At 36.7% G+C, this 23,420-nt stretch overlaps 1 protein-coding gene across 5 annotated transcripts; it reads right to left on the bottom strand.

Moving 5' to 3' along the window:
* Positions 1-1,119: 1,119 nt before the first annotated feature.
* slc20a1a (solute carrier family 20 member 1a) lies at positions 1,120-17,954 on the bottom strand. 5 transcript variants are annotated; one of them, XM_079636754.1, is made up of 12 exons: positions 17,845-17,954; positions 15,096-15,182; positions 7,568-8,197; positions 6,336-6,476; positions 5,853-5,938; positions 5,611-5,707; positions 4,431-4,550; positions 3,542-3,757; positions 2,925-3,417; positions 2,088-2,273; positions 1,670-1,754; positions 1,120-1,578 (listed from the first exon to the last, which is right to left on the bottom strand). In XM_079636754.1, exons 3-12 carry the CDS (start codon positions 7,914-7,916, stop codon positions 1,414-1,416), a joined length of 1,938 nt encoding a protein of 645 aa, XP_079492880.1. In that variant the 5' UTR covers positions 7,917-8,197; positions 15,096-15,182; positions 17,845-17,954; the 3' UTR covers positions 1,120-1,413. The 5 variants fall into 5 exon arrangements, with proteins under 5 accessions (XP_079492880.1, XP_079492879.1, XP_079492878.1 ...); XM_079636753.1 differs by lacking the exon at positions 17,845-17,954 and adding an exon at positions 16,080-16,144; XM_079636752.1 differs by lacking the exon at positions 17,845-17,954 and adding an exon at positions 15,750-16,091.
* Positions 17,955-23,420: the final 5,466 nt, after the last annotated feature.

Here is a 23,420-nt window from a genome sequence, read left to right as displayed (position 1 = left end):
AAAAACATTACATGGATAATACATGTGCACTGTGCAGTATTTTAAAATGAATTTCCTTTATCTTATTTGGCAGTAAAACGTTTCATTTGCAGACCAAATTTTCTCAGTTGAAGGTATGGAAGAAAAAAAATCCATTTCAAAAGTGATTTTGGGTAATAATTGATATATCTCAAGTAAGAAACTTTGAATCCAATATATTTACACCTCCAATAACAAGTTTTGGAATCTTCCGGAGTTGTAACTGTCATTCGATTTCACAAGGTGAAGCAATTTAGTGGAGATGTTTTTCACAACCAGATTGAGAAGAAATTACTATTTACATTACTATTTAGTAAGCCTGAAATAAAGATAATACCCTTGTCAAACCATTCTTTTTTTTAAAATATACATGTTAGAATTGTTAAATCGTGTTTAAAGGCTATTTTCCATGCCTCTAGTGATTGCTTGTGAAAGTTATATAATTTCTTTTTTTTTGAGGCAATTACACTCGGGATTTACGCAGGTTTTGTTGAAAAGGAAACATAAGCCTGTCTGAGTCTGAGGTATGAAAAATGAAACATCTTGGAAAGCACAGTGTGCACAGATTCTGAGAAGACTTATACTTTTGTAAATGCAAAAAACTAGTGAAATTGTTCTTAAATAGGGCTAGGGTTCAATTTCAATGTGTTAAGCATATCAAATGGAATATAACTGCAAGTTCTCATTCATTGAAATGCATTGCCCCTGAACCATTTGAAAGTTTGTTCAGCAATCACCAATAACAAAAGATGAATACATAAGTTATAGTCTACATAACAGCCATTATTGGGGTTCCTGTCTTTATTTATTTTAAGTTTTAACAGGGAAAGATAGAAGTGCACGTCCACAGATTGAATATTCTTGTAATAATTGACGTGTATTCTTGTCAAATGTAATAAACCTTGTTGTGTTTGATAGGATTTCAAAGTAACCATTCATGGATCCTTGAAAGATTTAGAATCATTTTCAGCAATCTCCATTTTATACTCTAAGGATTTGTTATTTATTTAAAAACAGGGCTCTCACAGTTTAGGATGACAGGACAGCATGATTTATGTAAAAACTGTAGTTTATTTACAGGTGGAAATTAGCATGCACATGTCAGCAGGAATATGATTTATTTCAAATGTCATGCAAGTTTATATATTTATAAATAAACAATTGCCTTACAGCTTAGAGTATAAATTGTCATTTTCCAAAAAATGCATATAAACATTTTCATACTACATATCTCACACTTTTTACAGCTAAAAAACTAAAATCACAGAGTAAGAGTGTGATGTGCAAACATCCACAATCATTGATTTACTATGTACAGTACATATGATGGGACAACGTTTTTTTTTCCTCAAGAGTTGAAGTATTTACATGGAGTAAATGGTTTAACGTAACACATTAGGCCAAAGGCAGTATAACGTAATAGAAGAGTGCCATAATAGCAGCACTGATGACACCAGAAATTGGCACGGTCACAAACCAAGCGATAAAGATATTCCGGAACAGATGCCAATCAACGGCCTTCTTGGAGCGGAGCCAGCCAACGGACACCACTGATCCAACCTGCCCATGCACACACAAACAAAGAAGATAATAAAATTGGACGTTTAATACTATAAATTACAACTGTAGGGATTTAATCTAAGCAACTTACCTTGCAATGAGTAGTGCTGACTGGGAGTCCAATGTTGGAAGCGACAACCACAGTTACAGCAGAGGCGAGCTCAATGCTAAACCCACTGCGAGACAGACATGATGATTATAATAAGCACTATAAGCATCTTCACACACAGCACAGAACTGTTTGAATGGGAAAAAGTACTGCGGCATTGTCAAAATGTCATAATACTAAAGACAAGACAAATTTTCTTTGCTGTGTTGCACGGGGGAATTTCCACGAGGGAAGGAGTGTAAACTGTTTGTTTGCACTGCAAAGTCAATAGAGATAAGTAAGCGGGAATCGGCTCTTAAGCCCCATGAGAACCACAGTGATAAAGAACTATAAAGTCTGATCCCACAAATAAGCACTCTTATCATCAGTTTCTTCTCAGTGGAGGAATAAAGCTTGTTACCTGGAGGGTGTGATGGGAGTCAGGTCTTTGCCCATGGTTTGTATGACCCTCCGACCCCAAATCCAGAGTCCTGCACAGATACCCACTCCACCATACAGGAGCAACCAAACTGGTGTAGGAGCACTGGGTGCTACAGAAGCGGTGTCATAAATCAACCAGAGAGCAACGAGGGGGCCAATCGCGTTACTGTAGGAGAGGAATGATGGGTTATGTCACCATTAACACTGAGCTCATTATAAAACTATGTGAGAAGCCAGGATAGAAATGCATTAAATACATTAGGGTCGGTACATTTTAAAAAATGCTTTTGAAGGTCTCGTATGCTCATCAATGCTGCATTTATTTAGATAAAAAATACAGTAAAAATGAATAACATTGTTAAAATAGCTGTTTTTTATCTTAAATATATTTTTTCTTGTGATGCATACATTTTCAGCAGCATTACTCCATTCTTCAGTATCACATGATCCTTCAGAAATTATTCTAATATGCTGATTTCGTGAAACCTTTCTAATTATTATCAATGCAGAAAATAGCTGTGCTGCCTAATATTTTTGTGTAAACTGTGTTTTTCAGGTTGTACTGATATTGGATATTTATTTGTGCAGTTCATTTCTTCTATTTATACATTTAGATTACTTTGCCAGCATCTAATGCTCATTTAAAGTTAGTTTTTAAAAACACCAATAATTCAATGTAAACTTAACAAATCCCAAAATGAATATCCAGTTTTATACTGTACATTTTAATGTTGCGATACCTGAATTCACATTAAGATGGTTAATTTTGTCTTATGTTGGACAAAATATGAAAAAAGGTTTATTATGTCTCTCATACCTAACATCATTTCCTCCATGAGCAAACGATCCGAAGCAAGCGGTGAGAATCTGCAGGAACTGGAAGAGCGTGGACACCTCCGGCCTGTCAATTTCTAGCTCATCGATTTCCTCTTCCAGCGAGTCACTTCTGACGGTCTCGTCTCCCAGCTCCACTGCCACAACTTCATCTGCAGGAACTTCTCCATCAGCCACTGCAGTACAGTAACTGTTATAGCTGTCATACCGCGAGCGCCTTTTCTCTCCATCCAGTCCAGTCCGGCTTCCCTCGCCCTCCTTCAATGACCCGTGTATTCCATAGATGGCCATGGTGTAAGAAGTATAACTGTTGTTGCGGCGGATAGGTTTTTCTCCGAGCTCTCCCATACATTCGCCCACCTTGGCCAGGTGAAGTTTGTGGAGTAGATCCTTGTAGATTCCAGAATCTTTGTGTACGGTGTGAAACTGGCTTCCGTTCAAGTCCGGGACAGCAATTCCAGCACTGCCATTAAAAGCTAGAATGGATGACCGAAAATTGTAGAATAAAGAATGAGTAATATAGTCAAAAGTTAATCAGTTCATCAAAACACAACCTTAATTACAATTAATTTAGTGCATTTATCATTTCAAGAGGCTGACCATGAGTGCAGTCCAAATCTTTGGTGTCAAAATCTTTGTTGTCCAAGTCGGTTTCCGCTGATCCTCCGATGTCAAAGGCCACTTTGTTGCTGTCAGCAGGGGGTGTCTGTGGAACAGGAGAGTAGCTTTGAGGTGGGGCGGGATGGTCCACAAGGCCATTTGAGGATGGCTTCTTCTCAATCAGTTGTGTCCCACTAGTGTCGGCAATATTCTGACCTGAAAAGGTGAAAACAATCACAGAAATAATTATATTAAGAGGAAGGATCCAAAAGCATGCAAAAGTCAATGAGTCAGTTTATTAGAAACATATAAAAAGATATTTAATTTCATCATGAGAAATAAAGTCACACTGTGAGACATCACAAGTTACAATTGCAAGAAATAAAGTTGCAATTGTGATATACCGTTCAAAAGTTGAAGGATAGTTTTTGAAAGAATGTGCACCAAGGCTGTATTTATTTGCAGAAAACAACAGTAAAAACAGTAATATTGTGGAATATTCTTACAATTTAAAATACGTTTTCTATTTTAATATATCTTAAATTGCTATTTATTTATGTGATGGCAAAGTTGATTTTTCAGAAGCCATTTATTAAACAATTATAATTTTTGTCAATTTTAAAAATGATAAACGGAAAGTTTAAAAGAACAGCATTCCTTTTAAATATATTTTATATGTGCTTATTCTATTTTACTGTTACCTTTGATCAATTTAATGCATACTTGCTGAATAAACATTTTTATTTCTTAAAAAAAAAACTTTAAGAACTTTTGAATGTTTCAACAACATTGCAAAAACCTTATAAGAATTTTATACTTTAAGTAGCCTATTTAAAATGAATACTGACAATGGTCATAAAATGACAGATATGATAATATAAATATTCACTTTTGATCTTCTTCTTTAACCGTGGACACACAATGAACCAGACCACCAGAGCAGTAAGCAGGGCACAGCCCAGTGAGATCAGCAGAGTGCCCCACCATGGTACCCTATCGAATCCCAACACTGCAGAATAAAGAAAAGAAAGAGATGAAAACCTAACATGTTTTTGCGTTAAACAGTGCAACATGTTCTACACTTTCATATTGAAAATCATCAAGAACACCAAGTCTCACATTCCTCTTGAAAAGACCTTGGGATTCTTTAAATTAGCAAATTAGCATTAGCATAATTTCACATTCTTATTAATAGCAAAACTGTGTGAATAAGTCAACCTGAAATACAAATAATCTTTTAAAATGGAAAAAAAAAAAAAAATTGTGCAGAGGGGAAAGAAGGACATCTTTCTTATTTTCTAAATAACATAGCACGTTTATCCTTCAGAATTACTGTAAGTTTGTTGTGCGTGTTGACAAAACACTACAGTGAGATAAGCAAATGGTTATACAATTTCTGTCTCAAATCAGGTTGAAATAGGGGACATTCCAGTGAAAGTGTCTTTTTTATCATTATAACTTACGGCTACGTTATTTTTCAGTTCCTCTGAATGAGGAGAACCAGTATCAAACAGGGTCATGTGCATGGCTCAGTAGATAACCAGGAAGAGGGCGGCCCTGTGGCCCGCTGATTAGTACACAGACTTTAGGACAACAGTTGGTTCACAGCTGCCTTTTTATTTTCAGTACATCATGATCCCCCTGACGTTTGCCTAATAGTACAGATTGTTGAACTTGGGCCAAAATTATATTTCATTATTCCATCGACAAACTTGACAAACAGCTACACATTTTCACATAGCACATATATTCATTAGCAATATAGTATACTGTGTTTAACCCACCAGCCTCTGTATGCGTGAATGTGAAAGTAAATTAAGTAAATTAGATGAGGGAGGGGTACTGTATGCATACATGTGATCATGACCTCAGCATGTTGTATGTGTGGTCAAATCATATATCATCTCAAAGTACATTCTTCGTGACAATTTGGGAACAAAATGTTCCTCAAAAGGCTAAATCTGACATAACTCCTTTTAGTGACATTTGGAGACATTTCAATCAATGAATAAAAAAAAATCCAATATAAAAATTTTAAAAAAATTATTTAGAGCAGTAAAAAAGCTTACTTGGTGCTCCGGTATACATGATGGAGAACAGATTGATTCCCATTGTAACAGCATAGAAAACTGGCAATGCTCTTAAACCATTGGGCACTGGATCCTCCTAGAGCACATGGATATATAGCTGTTTAGCACGTGGTAAAAAAGTATGTTCTTTCTTTATTGACAACAACAACAAGAGATTACGTAAAATACCAAAACAGACACTGGCACATTATGTAACAGGTGAGCTCAGATTTGCTTTTTACCTTACTCAAGATGAACTTGCGGACAAAGTAGAAGAGAATAGCAGACATTATGCCGGAGAGAAGAGGTGAAAGAAACCAAGAGGCAACTGGAACACATACAGTATATCAATGCTTTACAAATATGCATAATTCCACATCCAAACATTGATGCTATTCTCTGTTATCTAAAAATTGTATGGCCCAAGATTTCTCAGGGCTGCATGCCGAGTATCAACAAACACCCAGTAAGTCACCAGGGGTAAGCATGTGACCACGTTTCCTGTCTGTATAGTCCAAAATGTTCTGTTACATAAATAGCTCTTATTTGGGTCATGTGAAAAGAACAATAAAACTAAGAAATCTGCATTAAATCATGTTGGGGTGGTCTTATCGCTTACTATTTCTGGGGTCACATGGGAAAAAAATACTCATTATTTAGGAAAAAACATGTAATCTGACTAAGCATGTTTATGCAAAATCTCAAAAATACTAAATTTCACATACCAATGCGAAGCAGTTCGAGCCATTTAACCCCCTGATGACCCCTAGCAACCATGGAAAAGCCTATTGTAGCGCCCACAATGCAGTGTGTTCCAGAGATGGGGAGTTTCAAGAACGAAGCTACGAGCTGCCAAACAGCAGATCCTGTAATAGTGCAAAAAACAAACATACTGTAAGCGTGTGACGTGACCAACACAAGTCATGGCAATATGAGAAACTTCCACCTGGGTGATATGCTCGCAATTTACTGGATTCATTTTTGAGGGTGTTAAAGGAGAACTCCGGTCAATTTTAACATTGAGCTCAATTTTTAGTAAATTTGGAGTGCTGTCAATACAGAGAACAACGACAAAAAACGGTGTTGCCTACACTGTGTTATCCTATTTTTAAAATTTACACCCTATTGACTTGAATGGGGCAAGTTTTAAACTTAACCAGTTCTTAGTCTTATCATCCTTGATGTGTCATTACAAGTGCCCAGCCATGTTGAGTGATTCCTTCAGAGTGAACACGAGTGTATCTGACTGCAGTAGATGTGAAAGATATGAATAAAAATGATGTTATATCAGCCAGCGCACAGACCTGTATTTAGTTCCTGTTTTCGGTCGAAGTCCAAAGTAGTCGATTGTCGAGTTCACGCGCATAGGTTTAGTTACTATGATCACGCGCGTGAACTCGACAATCGACTACTTTGGACTTCCACCGAAAACAGGAACTAAATACAGGTATTTGCGCTGGCTGAATTAACATCATTTTTATTCATATCTTTCACATCTACTGCAGTCAGATTCACTCGTGTTCACTCTGAAGGAATCACTCACATGGCTGGGCACTTGTAATGACACATCAAAGATGTTAAGAGGATAAAAGCAGGTTTAAAACTTGCCCCATTCAAGTCAATAGGGTGCAAATTTTAAAAATAGGATAACACGGTGTAGGCAACACCGATTTTTGTCGTTGTTCTCTGTATTGACAGCACTCCAAATTTACTAAAAATTGAGCTCAATGTTAAAATTGACCGGAGTTCTCCTTTAAAATATGTATTGGCTTTGAGTGAAAGAAAGAGCAATGGAAGTCAATGGGGTCCAAAACCACATTGGACCCCATTGACTTTCATTTGGTTCACAAATATCTTCTTTTACATTCCACAACAGAACTAAAGTCATACAGGTTCAGAATGACATGAGGGTGAGAAAATTTTTGGTGAACTATCCTAAAATCAAGTACATACTCACCAAACATGGCGCTGATGGAGCCAGCCATCAGCACAGCCTCTGAGCCGTTGTACATGTGAACATCGATGATACCCGAACGGATGGTCTCACTGACCTTGGCCCCCAAAAGGATGGCGCCCACTGTCTCAAAGATGGTGGCTAGGACGCAGGCCTGGCGCAGGGTCACGACCCCAGAACCCACTGCTGTACCGAAGGAGTTGGCCACATCGTTGGCGCCCACAGAGAACGCCAGGATAAAAGCGATGACGAAGCCCAGCACCAGCAGCCAGAGAAAATTAGACATGTCTGTCTGTGTGGCCGCCGTTAGCATGGTCACAGTTGCAAGGGATGCTAGTGTAGTGGATTCCATTGCAGGAGAGTAACTGCACTATTGGCCTATTGTGAATTAAGCTGGGGCAGATTATTGAGGTATTTCTTCTTAATAAATAAATAAATATCCAAAACAATAAAGGAGACAAGCTAAAAATCTGTCTACACCCGGTCTACCTCCACAAATAAAAAGTAGCAGGAAGTAAAAAGCATGTGTTAGCTACATATAATATCAGTCAGGGCTTTGCATTGGCTTTGAGTGGCTACACAGACAGAGACATCCATTGTGGACTAGATCTTAGAAGTGATCGACAGTACATTCTGGAAAAGAAAGAGCATTTTGGATGATTTAGAGATTTTAAGACCTGACTATTAAAAAGCACAAAACAGAAACACACAATTAAAGTAAACCACACTGTTTTTTATGCCTTGATTTAGATATTTTTGAATGAAACAATGAAATGAAGTTTCATACAATGAAACTTTGGCCATATGGTCTATAAAATAATGCCATTTTTTAGCTCAGACTGTAATTATTATGTTTGTTTACTTTAAAAGCAATGCAAAGCATATGCTACCGATACGATTTACATTCACATTTGCAGCAATATCTTTCTATTTTATGTAGTAGTTCTACCTTTATCACGTGGCTGGGTTGGTTAACCAACAAAGACCCACGTGGCTGGGGTGACAAAGGAATGGGGATTTTAATGCATTTCATTATTTATTAGCAATTTTTTTTACTCTTTTTTTTTTATCTGTTAGCATAGCATATTATTTATCCACCACACAATAATGCTGTTTTTATATCTAAAAAACACAACAACTTTGAGGGACATTAAGATCTACTGTGCCAGTGTAAGTAGTCAAGTAAGGAATTTTCAAAACAAAGTGCCATATTCATTAGGAAAAAAAGAGGCTTAATAATGCTTCATTAAGCATGCTATTTGATTTTGAGCCTGGAAATACTTTTGATATTTTGATGGCAACTTGTAACTTTTTGATGGCAAGCTGTGATGTAAAAAAGACTGTAAGTGCCTTCGGACATCAGAGGATTTAGAGAGACTCAGAACACTTTATGAAGACTTAAGCACATGCTTCTTAGTAGATGAATGACTTGTTGAATTACTTATTCTATGAGAACAGGTGTTTGATTTGACTTTGTACAGACGACCACCAAACCATCATGATGTTCCCTGACCACACAAGAATACATGCACAAGAATCACAGAATTAGTTAATTTAATTACTTAATTTTGTGTCAAGTGTCAAGTCTGGGTGATATTAAATACAGATAGCTGTGAAAAGACAATTGATGTAAGAGTCTCATGACATTGTGCAGTTTATCATGCTATTGTGAGTTACTGTTAAGGACATGTATTCAATTACTAACCAAAATGACTAAAATCATATCAGCTTTGCCCTGGAGTTCAAATACACTGTTGAAATTTTCAACCCTTAACAAATACTCTCAGATGTAACCTAAAAGGAACTAAACAGGGTACTCACCAAATGAGTTGAATGACTTCTGCTTGATCGGCTGTGTTATCAATAAATTGATTGATAAATGAACGCTCAGTTCATATGACCCTGAAACCTTTCTTAGCCTTTAACTCCACGACTCAACTAACTGTAGCTCAGTCTGGCCTGTTATATATAATTACCAGAGAAGGAGGGGAGAGTGAAGAGAACCACACCTCCAGAGGATCATGAGACTGTGAGTTCTGTGAAAGCCAAAGACTTTTAATGTTTAGCCAGAGGTTTGCACCAAATAACCAATTATACGTAATATTTCGTCATGTATGCCTTCATGTAAACACATGTTCTTATATGCGTTTTCTCTATATGAAACACGGCCACATAATTGTGTATAATATTAAAGCAACCGTCTGTGAAAAAAATATTACATAAGTTTGTTTAACAAGAGCTCATTTACAGACTTCTCTTAATATAAAGTTACAAAATAATAGGCTAACTCTTCATTTCGATGGTCCACTAATTATATTCTACTGATAAGTAACTTCGCAACTACATGTCAACTAACTCCAGTGGCGGGCCGTGCATTTCACACCTAGGCCTTCAGTGATGTCCACCCTGAATTAATAACTTTTAATAGTGTAGCAGCGCACGCACATACTCTCTATAATTGTTGTGAAATTCCTGTTTTTATTTTGCACCGACAATTATAGGGTTAATGCGGTGAGTTCGCGAAAGGCCGGGCAGAGAGAAACGAGCGAGTGAGTTCGGCTTTTGTGTACAGTGGTTCTTGCGTTCCGATTATAAATTCAGAAACGGATCCTCATCTCTGTCTTATCCTTCAATGGCTATAGTATTAATGTTTGAAAAAAATAAGTTGTTTCAATCATAAATTTACAAGAAAAATTAGGAAGAAAATCATATTCAGCACGGACAAAAACAGGGGGAAAAAAATGCATTATACTCTCCAAAACTGATTTTTTTTTTTTTACACAAAATCCATCCTAATTTCTTTCCTCAAAAAGACTTGAATTACTTGGTTGTACAGGTTGTCTGTGCTTTTCAGTCCCAGCAACCTTTTCTATCGCCATCGAGGCTAATGTGCCGAAAGTCGAGTCTGTCCCGTCGTATTTCTGTCATAAGTTTGAATTCGCTTTAGTGCTTAGTGTCTGCTCGATAGAAGCAGTAACGTTAAACAGGGAAAACACCGCAAAACATGACGATGTGTAACGTTACAGCCGACACAAGCTCTCACACAGATTTTTGAACGATATCAATGAGATCAGCGGGACTTTTGCCTTCAAAATCAGTCCTGGCATAACTTTACATTGCAGTCAGTTCTGTTTTTACCCGGACAGATCGATAGAGTTCCGAGACTCCGCGTAAGCTGGATAAGGGCTTTATTCCGGTAGGTTTGAACCTGCTGGTGGTCGAGGAAGGAAATAAACATTAATTTGTGGGTTTAAAAACTATTAAATCTACAGGTATTTTAGTTTACACAGTTCGCAACAGATGCGGTTAGCTATCTCTGACTACCAGTAATAATAGTACACGCTCTGACCATCCAATCAAAGGGCGTGAAAATGCTTACGTTATTGTATGCCTGCTAGATGGCCCCGGTGCAATCAACTCGATATCTGATTGGCTGATTAAAAATCACCGATTATCTGATTGGTTAAAGCAACAGTTTCGTTGCCATTCATTTAAGCTACAGGCGCCCGCACTATCGATTCTGAAGGCCTCGAGGCAGATATATTTGACCCTGGCAACACATGATGACTGAAATATGATTGGATAAAAGCACTAAAATAAATATACACTACTGGAAGCAGCGCAACCAAGAGAAAAGCTATGAAATTATGAGAACGGACTATTGGGAATAATTTAATACTCATTCATAAAAAAAATATATTAAAGTGCAAGTCAGTGATTCTCACAGTGTTTAGGCCAGCAGAGAAGGCCTTGCTGGCCCTGACGGCCCACCACTGACTAACTCTCATTAGAGTATTAGTAGAATAAGTTGACATGTAGTTGCAAAGTTACAAGAATGTCTGTTGAGGGACCATCAAAATAAAGTGTTACCAGATTTGATTTGTTTTAGAAGCATTTTGAAGGCCATAAAATAACTTTAGAATAAACTTAAAAAAATAATAATTATGTAAAATTATATTGTCATTGTATATTTTACACATAACAGGCCGTCATTTATTTTGACAAATTGCTTAAATAATGGAAAACAGCTTTAAACTCAGAACAGGATAGGCCTACTTTATACGCATCTATCTCTAATCATTTATTAGTTCACGATATTTATGAACATGTCTTTTTCCGTTATCTGTGACTAATGAACATCCGTTTTTTCCCCATGTATCACAAACACACATCTATGACCGTCAGCAACTCTGCCAGGACCGAAATGCTACGATGGACACTGGACTGCTGACATCTTACTTTCGTGTAATTATTTACCGTTTGAAAGTGATGGATGGTATATATGATATGGAAAATGCTTTCTCAGCGCAAAAAAGAAAAGAGGCAGATATTTTTGGATCAAACTTTGAACTCCATTTGGGAAGGCCGGGGAGGGCCTGGATTTAAAGGAACACTCCGACTTTTTTGGACTTTAGCCTATTCAACTTATCCCCCAGAGTTAGATAAGTCCATACATACCTTTTTCATCTCCGTGCGTGCTATAAGTCTGTTTGACGCACCCACCGCTAGCCTAGCTTAGCACAAAGACTGGATGTGAATGGTTGCAGCTAGCATACTAATCCAAATAAGTGACAAAATAACGCAGACATTTTCCTATTTACATGTTGTGATTTGTATAGTCACAGAGTGTACAAAAAACAAAGTCACATGAGACACAGACATATTTTAACCGTATAAATACTGGGAACTATATTCTCAGAAGGCGAAGCACTGCTACTTGGGCGGAGTGATAACCGCAGCACCTGAGACGCGCCGTGGTGAGGAGCAGAGAGTTCGTTCAGAGCGCGTCTCAGGTGCTGCGCCCAAGTAGCAGGTGCTTCCACCTTCAGAGAATATAGTTCCCAGTATTTATACGGTTAAAATATGTCTGTGTCTCATGTGACTTTGTTTTTTGTACACTCTGTGACTATACAAATCACAACATGTAAATAGGAAAATGTCTGCGTTATTTTGTCACTTATTTGGATTAGTATGCTAGCTGCAACCATTCACATCCAGTCTTTGTGCTAAGCTAGGCTAGCGGTGGGTGCGTCAAACAGACTTATAGCACGCACGGAGATGAAAAAGGTATGTATGGACTTATCTAACTCTGGGGGATAAGTTGAATAGGCTAAAGTCCCAAAAAGTCGGAGTGTTCCTTTAAGGTCTGTCAACATATAATGTTATGGAGATTATTTCCATGTCAGTGACCCACCTCTATAGCACGCATTGTGTTTATCGTGCAATTTATACGTGAAAATTAGTTTTTACGTGCATAGGATATGCATGGGTAGGTTTAGGGTAGGTTTAATAGTGGTGTGGGGTGTGTGTGTATTATACATTTGGTTAGGATTAGTGGTGTGGGGTGCGTGTGTATTACACGTTTGGTTAGGATTAGTGGTGTGGGGTGCGCGTGTATTACACGCAATAAAGTGCGTATGCACGCGAAAACTGCAAATCATATGCACGTAAAAACTCCTTTTCGCGTATAAATTGCACGATAAACAATGCGTGCTAGTCTAGAGACGCATTTTCATGAGATCAGGCTGACGCAGCACTTCTTAAGGAGGCATTTATCTTCATTACAGTTGTTAATATTAGCTATTGTTTCTTTTCAAACTGAATTTCAGTTGTGACAAGATCATGGTGATGCATCTTCATTAAAATATGACTTACAATGAATAGCTCTGTCGTGGATATTTGAGTGCAGATATTTGATGATCCTAAAGCTAAGGACAGCATTTCTGCTGCTAGAATGATTCAAGATGAGTAGGCCTAGTCTATAGAAAGTTCTATATAACAGAGCTTAATATCAGGAAGGACAACCACTGTTCAAATGGGTTTATACAATTGTTGTTGTTGTTTAAAGTCTCTTATGCTCATCGAGGTTGCATTTATTTGATAAAAAATACTGTAAAAACAGTAATATTGTGAAATATCATTAAAATTTTAAACAACTGTAAATGTAATTTATTCCTGTGATGGCAAAGCTGAATTTTCAGCATCATTACGTCAGTCATCAGTGTCACAAGATCATTCAGAAATCATTCTAATGCTGAAACCATTAATATTTCTCCTTCTTATTATTATTAAAACATTGAAGAAACATGTCCTATTATTATCAAAGTTGAAAACAGTAACAATATTTATGTTGTGAGTGTGTGTGTGTGTGTGTGTGTGTGTGTGTGTGTGTGTGTGTGTTTCTGTGTGAAATATTATTAAATTTTAGTTGAAATATTTTTATTTCAACATAAATATTAGGTATATATATTAGGATTATTTGTTTTTAAAGTTCAAAAGAACAGCATTTATTTTAAACAATATTTTTGTAGCAATATAAGTCTACATATAATTGTCACTTTTGATCAATTTAATGCATCCTTGCTAAATAAAACAACCAATTTCTTTTTTTTTCTTTTTTTAACTAAACCCATTATTATGAAACCTACTGCATGAATATGGATATAAGCATTATGTTTTCATGTGCATGTTGGTTCAATCACGGGGGAGTGAGGAATTTTCCCTACAGGATTTTTTGCTTCCAAACAATCCCTGCCCTCAGTCGTGACCACAGGCAGCTCCATGTGAAATACAGAAGAAGGTTCTGGATCAAGGCCAGACCAAAATTAAATAAGCAAGCATGTTGTTGTATTTGTCTGACATGGCAGGTTTTTTACTTTTCTTTGTAATTTAAAGACTGGCAGATGTTGCTTAACATCTAACCTGCCGATTAGTCTTGTGAAATCAGCCTTGAGTTGACATTTTGAACTTACTTTTTCAATCATAATATTTGCCTCTTGTTTTACAAAACAGATAACCTGCTCATTTTAACTCTCTGGGAACATACAGTCAAATAAAAAATAAATAAAAAATGCATCCTCTCAGGCACACAGTGGCAGCTCTGTTTTCTCCCTAACCGCTTGGATAAACCTGTATTTAAACTCAATGTGTATGAAAACAGGAAAGGAATCTTCAGACTAAATAGTTGGGTTTTGCCATGTGTCTCACCCACATGTGTCTGCAGGCTGCTCAGCCGTTCCACTAATAGGCTAGCACGCTGACGCAGAGCAGGAATACGCTAAAATAAGCGGTTTTCTTTCTGCCTGTTGAACGCCCTGAACTGTGACATAGATCTCTGAAGCCCATGTCTGCTTTGCACCACACTACATAAATCCCAAGATAGGGATTTTTTTCACTCATAAAATAGATATGAGTGTATCACTACATGTGAATGTGCCACTAACGTTACATGTACTTTGGAATAAATGTAACTTAGCCTACAGCTCAGTGAGGAGTCATGATAGACTGCTGAGTGCTTTATACCCTATACCAAAAACTTGTCAATAACATTTATTTTCAATTAAAGGTAGGGGATTTGTTTTCATACTTTTAAAAACAATTCTGGTTGAAACTTTTTTTTTCACATCCTGATAGCAATAAATAATAGAAGGGATCTAAATATTAAAACATGCACGTCTGTGGAAATCTCAGGACCAACAAACGTTCGTCCAATCATTGTATTCGGTCCAAATGCAATGATATGATATCTTACCTGCTTGTCAGGATGTGTATTTCCCTATGGTATTTTCCCCTCAGTGCACCCTGCTCGCGCAGGCATCACACGTCATCAGCGCGTTCCCTAAGGATATGAAGAATGTTCAGACAGTCACCGAGCGCCACAAACAAACAAACATCAATAACCTTTTACGGTTCCTCATGAACCAAAACAACGATTTTATGCTGAATTCACGTCATGTCATAACCGCGATGGCAACCCGAAGCTGTTTATGTCTCACGGTCTCAGATGTATGCGTTTCTATGTCAACACTATCAACACAGAACTTCTGCAGCTATCAGGTGGTAACGTTAACGTTCGCCATGGCAATTTCAAAACATGCTTCATGAAGCTTCGAAACCTTTACGAATATTTTGTTCCGAATCAATGGTTCGGAGCGTGTATCAAACTTCCGGAGTCACATGATTTCAGTAAACGAGGCTTCATTAACGTTACCTCTAAACTGTTTCGAAATTTCAATGCCATCTCTTCACCACACCGTTCAATTCGAACAAGCCTATTATTGAGTGAGTCAATTGAATTATTGATTCAGCTGATTCGTTAAAAAAGCTGATTCATTCAGTAAGATACACCGTCTGGAGACGCAAACCAGTGCTGTGGACTTTTGGACCTAACGTTAACGTTACTTACGTTGGCGGAGTAGAGCGAAACAGGCTATTTGATGTCTAAGTCACTTAATATTCACTTGTTTATTAAACTTACACGTTATATAAAAACAATGTCACATGTGTATATCACATCATGCTGATATTTGAAGAAAAACGAAGCTCTTCGTGTAATATTTGTTAACTATATTAAATAAAATGAAACATAAAATACATTTTTGTCTTATCTTAAATCTATCTGAGGGCATTAAAAATTCGAAATCACGCAGAAAGCATGTGTTCTAAATGCACACGCTAGTCTAATCTATGCGTGCACTCAATGGGCGTGTTTTTGCAAAGTGACCGAAGGACATACTCGATGATGTCTGAGTCTGATAGTTAAAGCAGCACTAGGTTACTTTTCTTTTTTTTGCTCTCGGGGTCCCCCTACAGTTGGGAGACAGTATTGTCCTCTACTACTGTCGTAAACTCTGTCATACATGCACGTGCATTTGTTGACAACCATGATAGCCCTGAACACTGTAGGAGTTCACATGCAGGTGTTCTGCTTGCGTCGCGTGTGAAATGTCTCCATCCAGGTACAGTGGCATATATTTCAGCATGTCATGATATGAATATAATTTCATGGGTTTTTTTTTTTTCAAACGACAAATGATCGCGATGCTCACGTTTACAAGCCAGCGTCATTATAGTAGCCTAGTCTATTCGTTACCGTTTTACTGAATCTATATGATACTTCAATGCAATGTTTGAGTGGTAGATAATAACCATATATCGTCAATATTATAATATCAAGCTACCTATAGATGAATCTGCAAATTTTACAAATCGATTTGCATTATAGCTTGTTTATTTGTTTACAAATAAACAAATATCACAGACATGTTAGGTATCCTAAAATATTATTTTGTACATCTTATATATTTACTTGCAAGAATGTAGCCCCTATCAAACTTGTACACGCCGTTTAGACATAGGCTTTCATTTGATATTTGAAAGTCCGCATCGGTCGAGCATAGGGTTGCCACCTTTGATTTGTGAAAAACCGGGACATTCAGATTATTATTATTTTTTGGGGTCTGAGTTGTAGGTTGTAAATAGTATTTTCTTTGACACTGGTGGCTCATCCGACTTTGTTGTGTTATCCTCATAGACAGTGGTTATCCTCCTCGTCCGTCTCTCTCCCCATTTCACACAATAGATGTAAATAGACAGTTTTTAAAAAGCTAGCTAGCAACTAAACTCACACTGTATCATCTTGGATGTGTGTTGATGCGCGCGCGCGACCGACCGACAGCACAGGCAGTTGCTAGGCGATAAGTTGAGCTTCTAATCAAATAAAAGTAAACGCCTGGCATTGGCCAATCCACTGTTTTACCCGTTTTTACCATGGTTTTTACCCGTTTACGGACACAGGATTGGATGTACTGTACACAACTATGAAGAAAACACAGTAGCGGTAGACGGAAACGGTTTAATTTTAAACCAGGAAATTCTACTTTAGAAGTATATTTTCACAAAAAAAACGGGACAATTCGTGTCCCGGGAAAGAATAGGAATTTTCTGGGACTGTCGCTCAAAAAAAAAGAATAATCCCTGGAAAACATCGGGCACCCCTCCTCCTCCTCCAGCTCACGCCAGCGAGGAAACGCTGGCCCAATGTTGATCCTCGTTCTGCCTTTAATGCGATCACTTTCTCGTTTCCTCTTGTTGCTTTCCTCCGACAAAACCTTTGCTTTCTTGCTTTTCTGTCTGCTTCGGCTATGACTATAACATTTGGCAAACAAACGCTAGTTTCGATTTTTAAGGAAGTGGGGGTGATGGTGGAAGTGACGTATATGCCGTAAAGCAGTCGAATTTTGTAGTTCTCTTTGTTCGCCGGTTACTACCCGAAACCCGAAGTTTAAAAGTACGATTAAAAACGCTACAGACCCCGTCGGGCTATGGCAGACGTGTCATTCAACCTATTGTAAGTCGATGTACCATCACAAGAGACTTGGAAATATATTATTAAGGTTGAAAAGTAACCTAGTGCTGCTTTAAATCAACAATAATGATGACATAGACGATATCGCGCACACCCCTACAGTTTGTGGTCAACTGTCCCGAGCTTCGTTCACCTTATTGTCGAGCCCTGGAACTGTCTCAGCAGTGTTCCACCCCCGAAGCCTCGATCTGCCCACCATTAGTGGTAAGACCTCTGTATGTTATTTACGTTCATTATTGTAATGTTATGTGCTTTGAAACATGAGGTAATTTAACGCCGTCTCTTATGACGCTTTGCTGAATCTGCTCTGGTTGTGCGCGTCTGCGCGTTCATGTCGTGGTTTGAAGAGTGCTCTGGGACTGGGAGGGTCTATGGGAGGGTGGGATCTAGTGCTTTCAAAGCTAGCTTGCTATTGCTGTTGCTTCCCTACCTTTAAACTTAAACAGAAAAAGAATGTAAAAGAAAAGAAAAAATATACAATAATATATCTAAATGTGAATATATTAATAACATGAACAAACAGAATGGGAGGAGCTACACAATACATAATGGATGAAAACTTACAAACATCTAAGAGAACCAAGTGTATCCTAGCATAAATAGCACAATCCTTAAGAAATAAATGGACTAGGGATAACTAACAATGGATTCTAATATAACATTTTTTTTTATTTTACAATAATTGCTTAAAACGGATTGTTAAAATTTTTACACATGGAATTTTAGACAACCTCTCTGTAAATACCATGATACATGTTTGCAGATCAGTGTCTAATCATAGACTAAAAGTTTAAACATTTACTAATATGTCTGTTAAAACACTATGATCTCTTGTATTTCTGAGGTAAAAACAATTTTTTAACCATGAGTATATATATATATATATATATATATATATATATATATATATATATATATACTCATGGTTAAAAAATTGTTTTATATATATATATATATATATATATATATATATATATATAGGCTATATTATATAAATCATTTTAAAATATATTTTAATATCTATATTTCTCTATGTAGCCTTTAACAAACTATTAAATCATCAATAATCATATTATCATTTTACGTCCTGGTCAGGGCCTGCTTAAGCTTAAATCCTAATTTGTAATATGACATCCCTTTCTATTTGTATTATGTGTTAAGGGAAAACACATGCAAAGTGATAAGTCTGTTGTACAGGAGGTTTGAATGTGACTCATGAAGCCTTATTATTATTGACACAATGCAACGGCCCAAAACGACATTGATACACTGACTGAAAAAATCACCACACCCAAAATAACCACCAATTACATGCAATTTTACAAAGCCTGCTACTGTAATTATAGAGATAAAGTGCACAATGGGTAGCTAAAAACGAATGAGAAATGTTAAATATCACGTGAAAGGGTAAATACAAGATTATTTGAAATACTTTCTGCCTCTACTGAAAACATCACTTATGAAATAACAGATAATAACATGTGAAAAGCTGTGGGAGACCTGAACTGTAAACACAAAGAGAAGAACTCTTTGGCGTCTATCTAAATCAATCTCTGCATTATAGGGTACAATGACAATTTACCCAGTACAGTGCAAGGTTTTGTTTATTTATGTACTTGGTGCTGTTTAGTTTAATTGCTAAGTCTTTTTTCATTTCACAATGACAACTAAATAGATGGTGTTAGCTTTTTTTTCTTCAAATGTTCTTTTACCTTGACATCTTGTTAACATGAATCTGGAGATGCTCAATTAAGAAAGACCGAAACAGCCAGTATTGCCTAGACATCATTTCATTAACAATAACAGTGAAAAGAACAGTGGGCAGATTTTCCCCCGCACATAAACAAGTCTATTTTAACAATAGTGTACACAGGTTTGCAATCATAATCCAATATTAGTGCTTGCCGGAGGCAAAGCAACCCTGTTCCCTAGAGTCTCTGCTGCCAACACCTCACATACAACAAATCTATTCAGAAAGCTTTTCAAACATGGATCCTCTGAATGTAGTAATATTTACACAGCAGAAGGACTGCCATAATAAAAACATTTAAAATGAATTATTAAAACACTGTAATTGGCTCAGTTTCACGGCATTTCATGTTCATATTTTCTCATACTGAAGGATAACCCTGCTATTTAAAACATCTGTTTAGCTCTCATACATTAAAGTGAGATACGGCCAGAAGCTACCCAGCTAACAGGGAACATTCTCAGAATGTTAGCTAACGTTGTGGCAAGGTTCTCTCAAAGTTATGAAAATATGTTTTCTAGTAACATTAATAAAACATTTGTTTAAAGTTATCTGGTCTTTAATAATAATCTCAAAAAGGCAGCACAAAAACTGCTGTTCGACTAATGTTTTTTAAATGTTACTAAATGTTTCCGAATTTTTAGAGAACATTAACTTTTCCAATATGTTTGCAAAATTATAAAATGGAATGTTCCCTTAACATTCGCATAACCAAGAAAAAAAAAACTTTAATATATATATATATATATATATATGTGTGTGTATATATGTGTAATATTTTATTTATGTTTACATGTGTGTATATATAAGTGTAAGTTTTTAATGGACAGAGCATTTCGGCATTTTCGGATTCAGCCTATGATCCAACCATTGGTACAACCGATGCACTCAGCAGCTTGATAATACCCATAATGCACTGTGAGGGTCACACCGAATAAATTGAGTTTGGGGTCTCTCCTGAACAAAAGTGGGCGTTTCTAAAGATGTGGACCGCATTTTCAAAAATTTTCATTGTTTATAAATCATGCAATGAAATGATGCCTTTCAATCGCCCCAGAAGATGGCGCCCACAGCTGAATCATCCATCCATCCATTCATTTTCCAAACCATTGGTCCAATGTTGCTTCCTACAGTGAAATGTCAGGAATATTTATTTTTGATTGATTATGAAATTGTTTAATTATGGTTTATACATAGTTGTTTCCATGACAGAGTTAAAGATGCATCTTTTCCTTTCTACTGGAGCTGCCAGTTACTAAGTGTCAAATTATTTATGAACGGCAAACTCAAACTACGCAAAAGTGTCATAATTCGCTCACTCACACTTTTATTCACTCCGTCAAGTGAACTATATAGTGGACTAATGAAGGGAATAGTGAATATGGGTATAAGGGGCGATTTCGAACACAGACGACATTTGTACTTAATGGTAACGTTATTAAAACCTTCTCGGAACATATTTTTTGTTAGCTGGGCATCGGATGTCAGCCACTACCAGTTTAATGCAATGCTTTGCTGACTTTGGTTCTGGAAAAAGCAAATGACAGTTTATGAATTAAATCTAAAATGTATGAGTTTAATATCAGTTTACTGGTGGTGACAAACATTTAGGCCTATGCTCATTAAGTTTTATATGTGGATATTGCACACATTGCATATCCAAAATGGTTATGGTTTATAGGGTCATTATTTGTGGATGCAGAACCGACAACCATTGGGTTACTACACCGGGTCTTTAACCACTATGCCACTCAGTTGAAATTAAAAACAAATTCCTAACTGTTAATCTCTTTGGTTATTAGCTTCCAGCTATAACACAAGAACACAAAGCAATTCAAATAATAGCCACTAGATGCCAGTAAAACTTAAATTCATAATCAATTATTTACATTTTATTTTACTGCTATTTTTAAAGCAGAGGTGGGACAAGTGCCCCATAATCAGTAAAACCTAAAATCACCTACGTTGTGGGGATTAGCAACAGTATGCGCAGAATGAAATCTAAATATTAAAAAAAGGTTTGTGTGAGGGTTAGGTTTATGGGTTAGTGATAGAAATATCATTAGTTCAGTATGAAAAGAATACATTGGAAAGCCCCCAACATGATAGAAAAACAAATGTGTAGTGTTTGTTGATGATTTGTTCTAGATTTAGATTAATCTATGTCATCATCAAACCATTTATTGTGCACATAATATTTGTTTATATTATTTATAAATGTGTATGTATATTAAATGAAACAAATATAGTATTTTTTGAACAGTTTTATAGTTTTATTACATTCTGTTCCTGAAATCCACCCTTCTTCTGGGATCAGTATAATACTGTTTTTTTTTTTTTTTTTTTTTTTTTCCATCAAAGGTATCCCAATTTTACTTAAAAGTTTTGAACAACACAAACTGATGATTTTATCCAAAGATTGGATTTTGTGATCAAATCCTATCAGAATTCTTTTGAACAATTTTGCCCTGGTTTCTATGCTCTGAACTTGATCCATATATTTGTAATCTCCTTCTAATCCCATTCATTAATAAACAGAATACATTAGGTCTCACTTACTGAAAACATATTGCGAATTATAGCAAAAAGGGTGAACCTTATAACCATACTTACACAGGTTTGTTTTTTTTACACCATTTCCTCATTAGATTCTCAAAATAACTAACAGCATAGTGATTTTTTCCATGGTAAAAAAAAAAAAATCCCTAAATTGTTACAGTTAAACCTGATTCAACATGCAAATAAACCCCTTAAAAGTAGTTCACAAGAAACATGTTGTCTATCAGTACATCTTTCCTCATTTTTTCCTCCATCTGTCGCTTCTTCGTCCACCCATTCCCTCCCTCCATTCCCTTGCCAAACAGGATCGGTAGGATCACTCAAAGCAATTTTCTCAGTAGTGAGGAATGTCTGCATGTGTATGTGTGCATATGTTGTGTGTGTGTGTGTGTGACTGTGACCTAAAAGACTTGCTGTGGCCTGTATGGTAAGGCTTCTTCCCCCTTAAAAAAATCCCTGACTAAAGCCTCGGCTTGTGCTGCCCTGACTTAAATGCCTTTAGGGGAAAAAATGAAAAGAGTGCTGCAAAAACGAAAAGCAGCAAAATGACTAGTCCACCATCCTCCCTATGTGAATAAATCGCACAGATGTTGCCTATAGCCTCCCTGTTAATGCAGCCAAGCCTGAGGAGCAGGCAGAAGAGGTGCAGACAGTTGATGTGTCACAGACTGTGCTGGTGCTGACTTACCTGTCTGTCAGACCGGTGAAGGTGGGAATGTGAAGGTTTGGTTGAATATATTTTTGAACTGTAATCCTACGGAAGTGAGTCAGAAGCATGAACACTTAATTACTGGAATAATGCAGGGAGTGCTCCACAACATAAAGGTCGAGTCTGCATTAATCAGAAGGTTTTGAGTCTGACTATGAAGCTTCTTTTCCAAAAGTAAATTAAAACAGCCAAGGACATGCTTGCATTGCTAAGTAAGTTTGGACACACAAGTCTAATAAGTAACTGCAAGTCCCTTGTATGTTATGGTGGTGTTCTCATTTACATTTCAGACTTTTTTTGTCTGAATTGCGAGTTTATATCTTGAAGTTTGGACTTTATTATTATATATTCTTAACTATACTTTAGAAGTATATAATTTATACTTAATTATACTTTATATATTGATTAATTATACTTTGTACCTCACAATTCTGAGAAAAAAAATAAACCTGCAATTCTGAGTTCATATTTGTAGGCCTACTGTCAACATAATATAACTAAATAAAAATATCACTCTAGCAAGAGCGTTATTACCCACAACTCTCCACATCCGAATATAAACATAGCCTAACAGAGCAGGGGCCTATACCATGAAGCGGGTTTAGGTGGATTGCCAAGCATGTTTCAGTTTAGTTTGTTCCAAGTTGCCAACCATGCACCAAGAAAGTGGCTTGGCTTTTAGCGGTGTTCA

This window comes from Phoxinus phoxinus, assembly GCF_949152265.1.
Source record: "Phoxinus phoxinus genome assembly, chromosome: 15".
Taxonomy (NCBI): Eukaryota; Metazoa; Chordata; class Actinopteri; order Cypriniformes; family Leuciscidae; genus Phoxinus; species Phoxinus phoxinus.
Note: the sequence above shows the minus strand (reverse complement) of the source record. Positions and strands in the feature narration are given on the sequence as shown.

Excerpts from the sequence above, each read along its gene's own strand:
- slc20a1a (XM_079636754.1), bottom strand. The coding sequence starts at position 7,916 with ATGGAATCCACTACACTAGCATCCCTTGCAACTGTGACCATGCTAACG. Across the intron at positions 5,939-6,335 it reads GCTCGAACTGCTTCGCATTG|TTGCCTCTTGGTTTCTTTCA; the intron begins GTATGTGAAATT and ends TATGTGTTCCAG. Across the intron at positions 1,579-1,669 it reads TCAGCACTACTCATTGCAAG|GTTGGATCAGTGGTGTCCGT; the intron begins GTAAGTTGCTTA and ends GTGCATGGGCAG.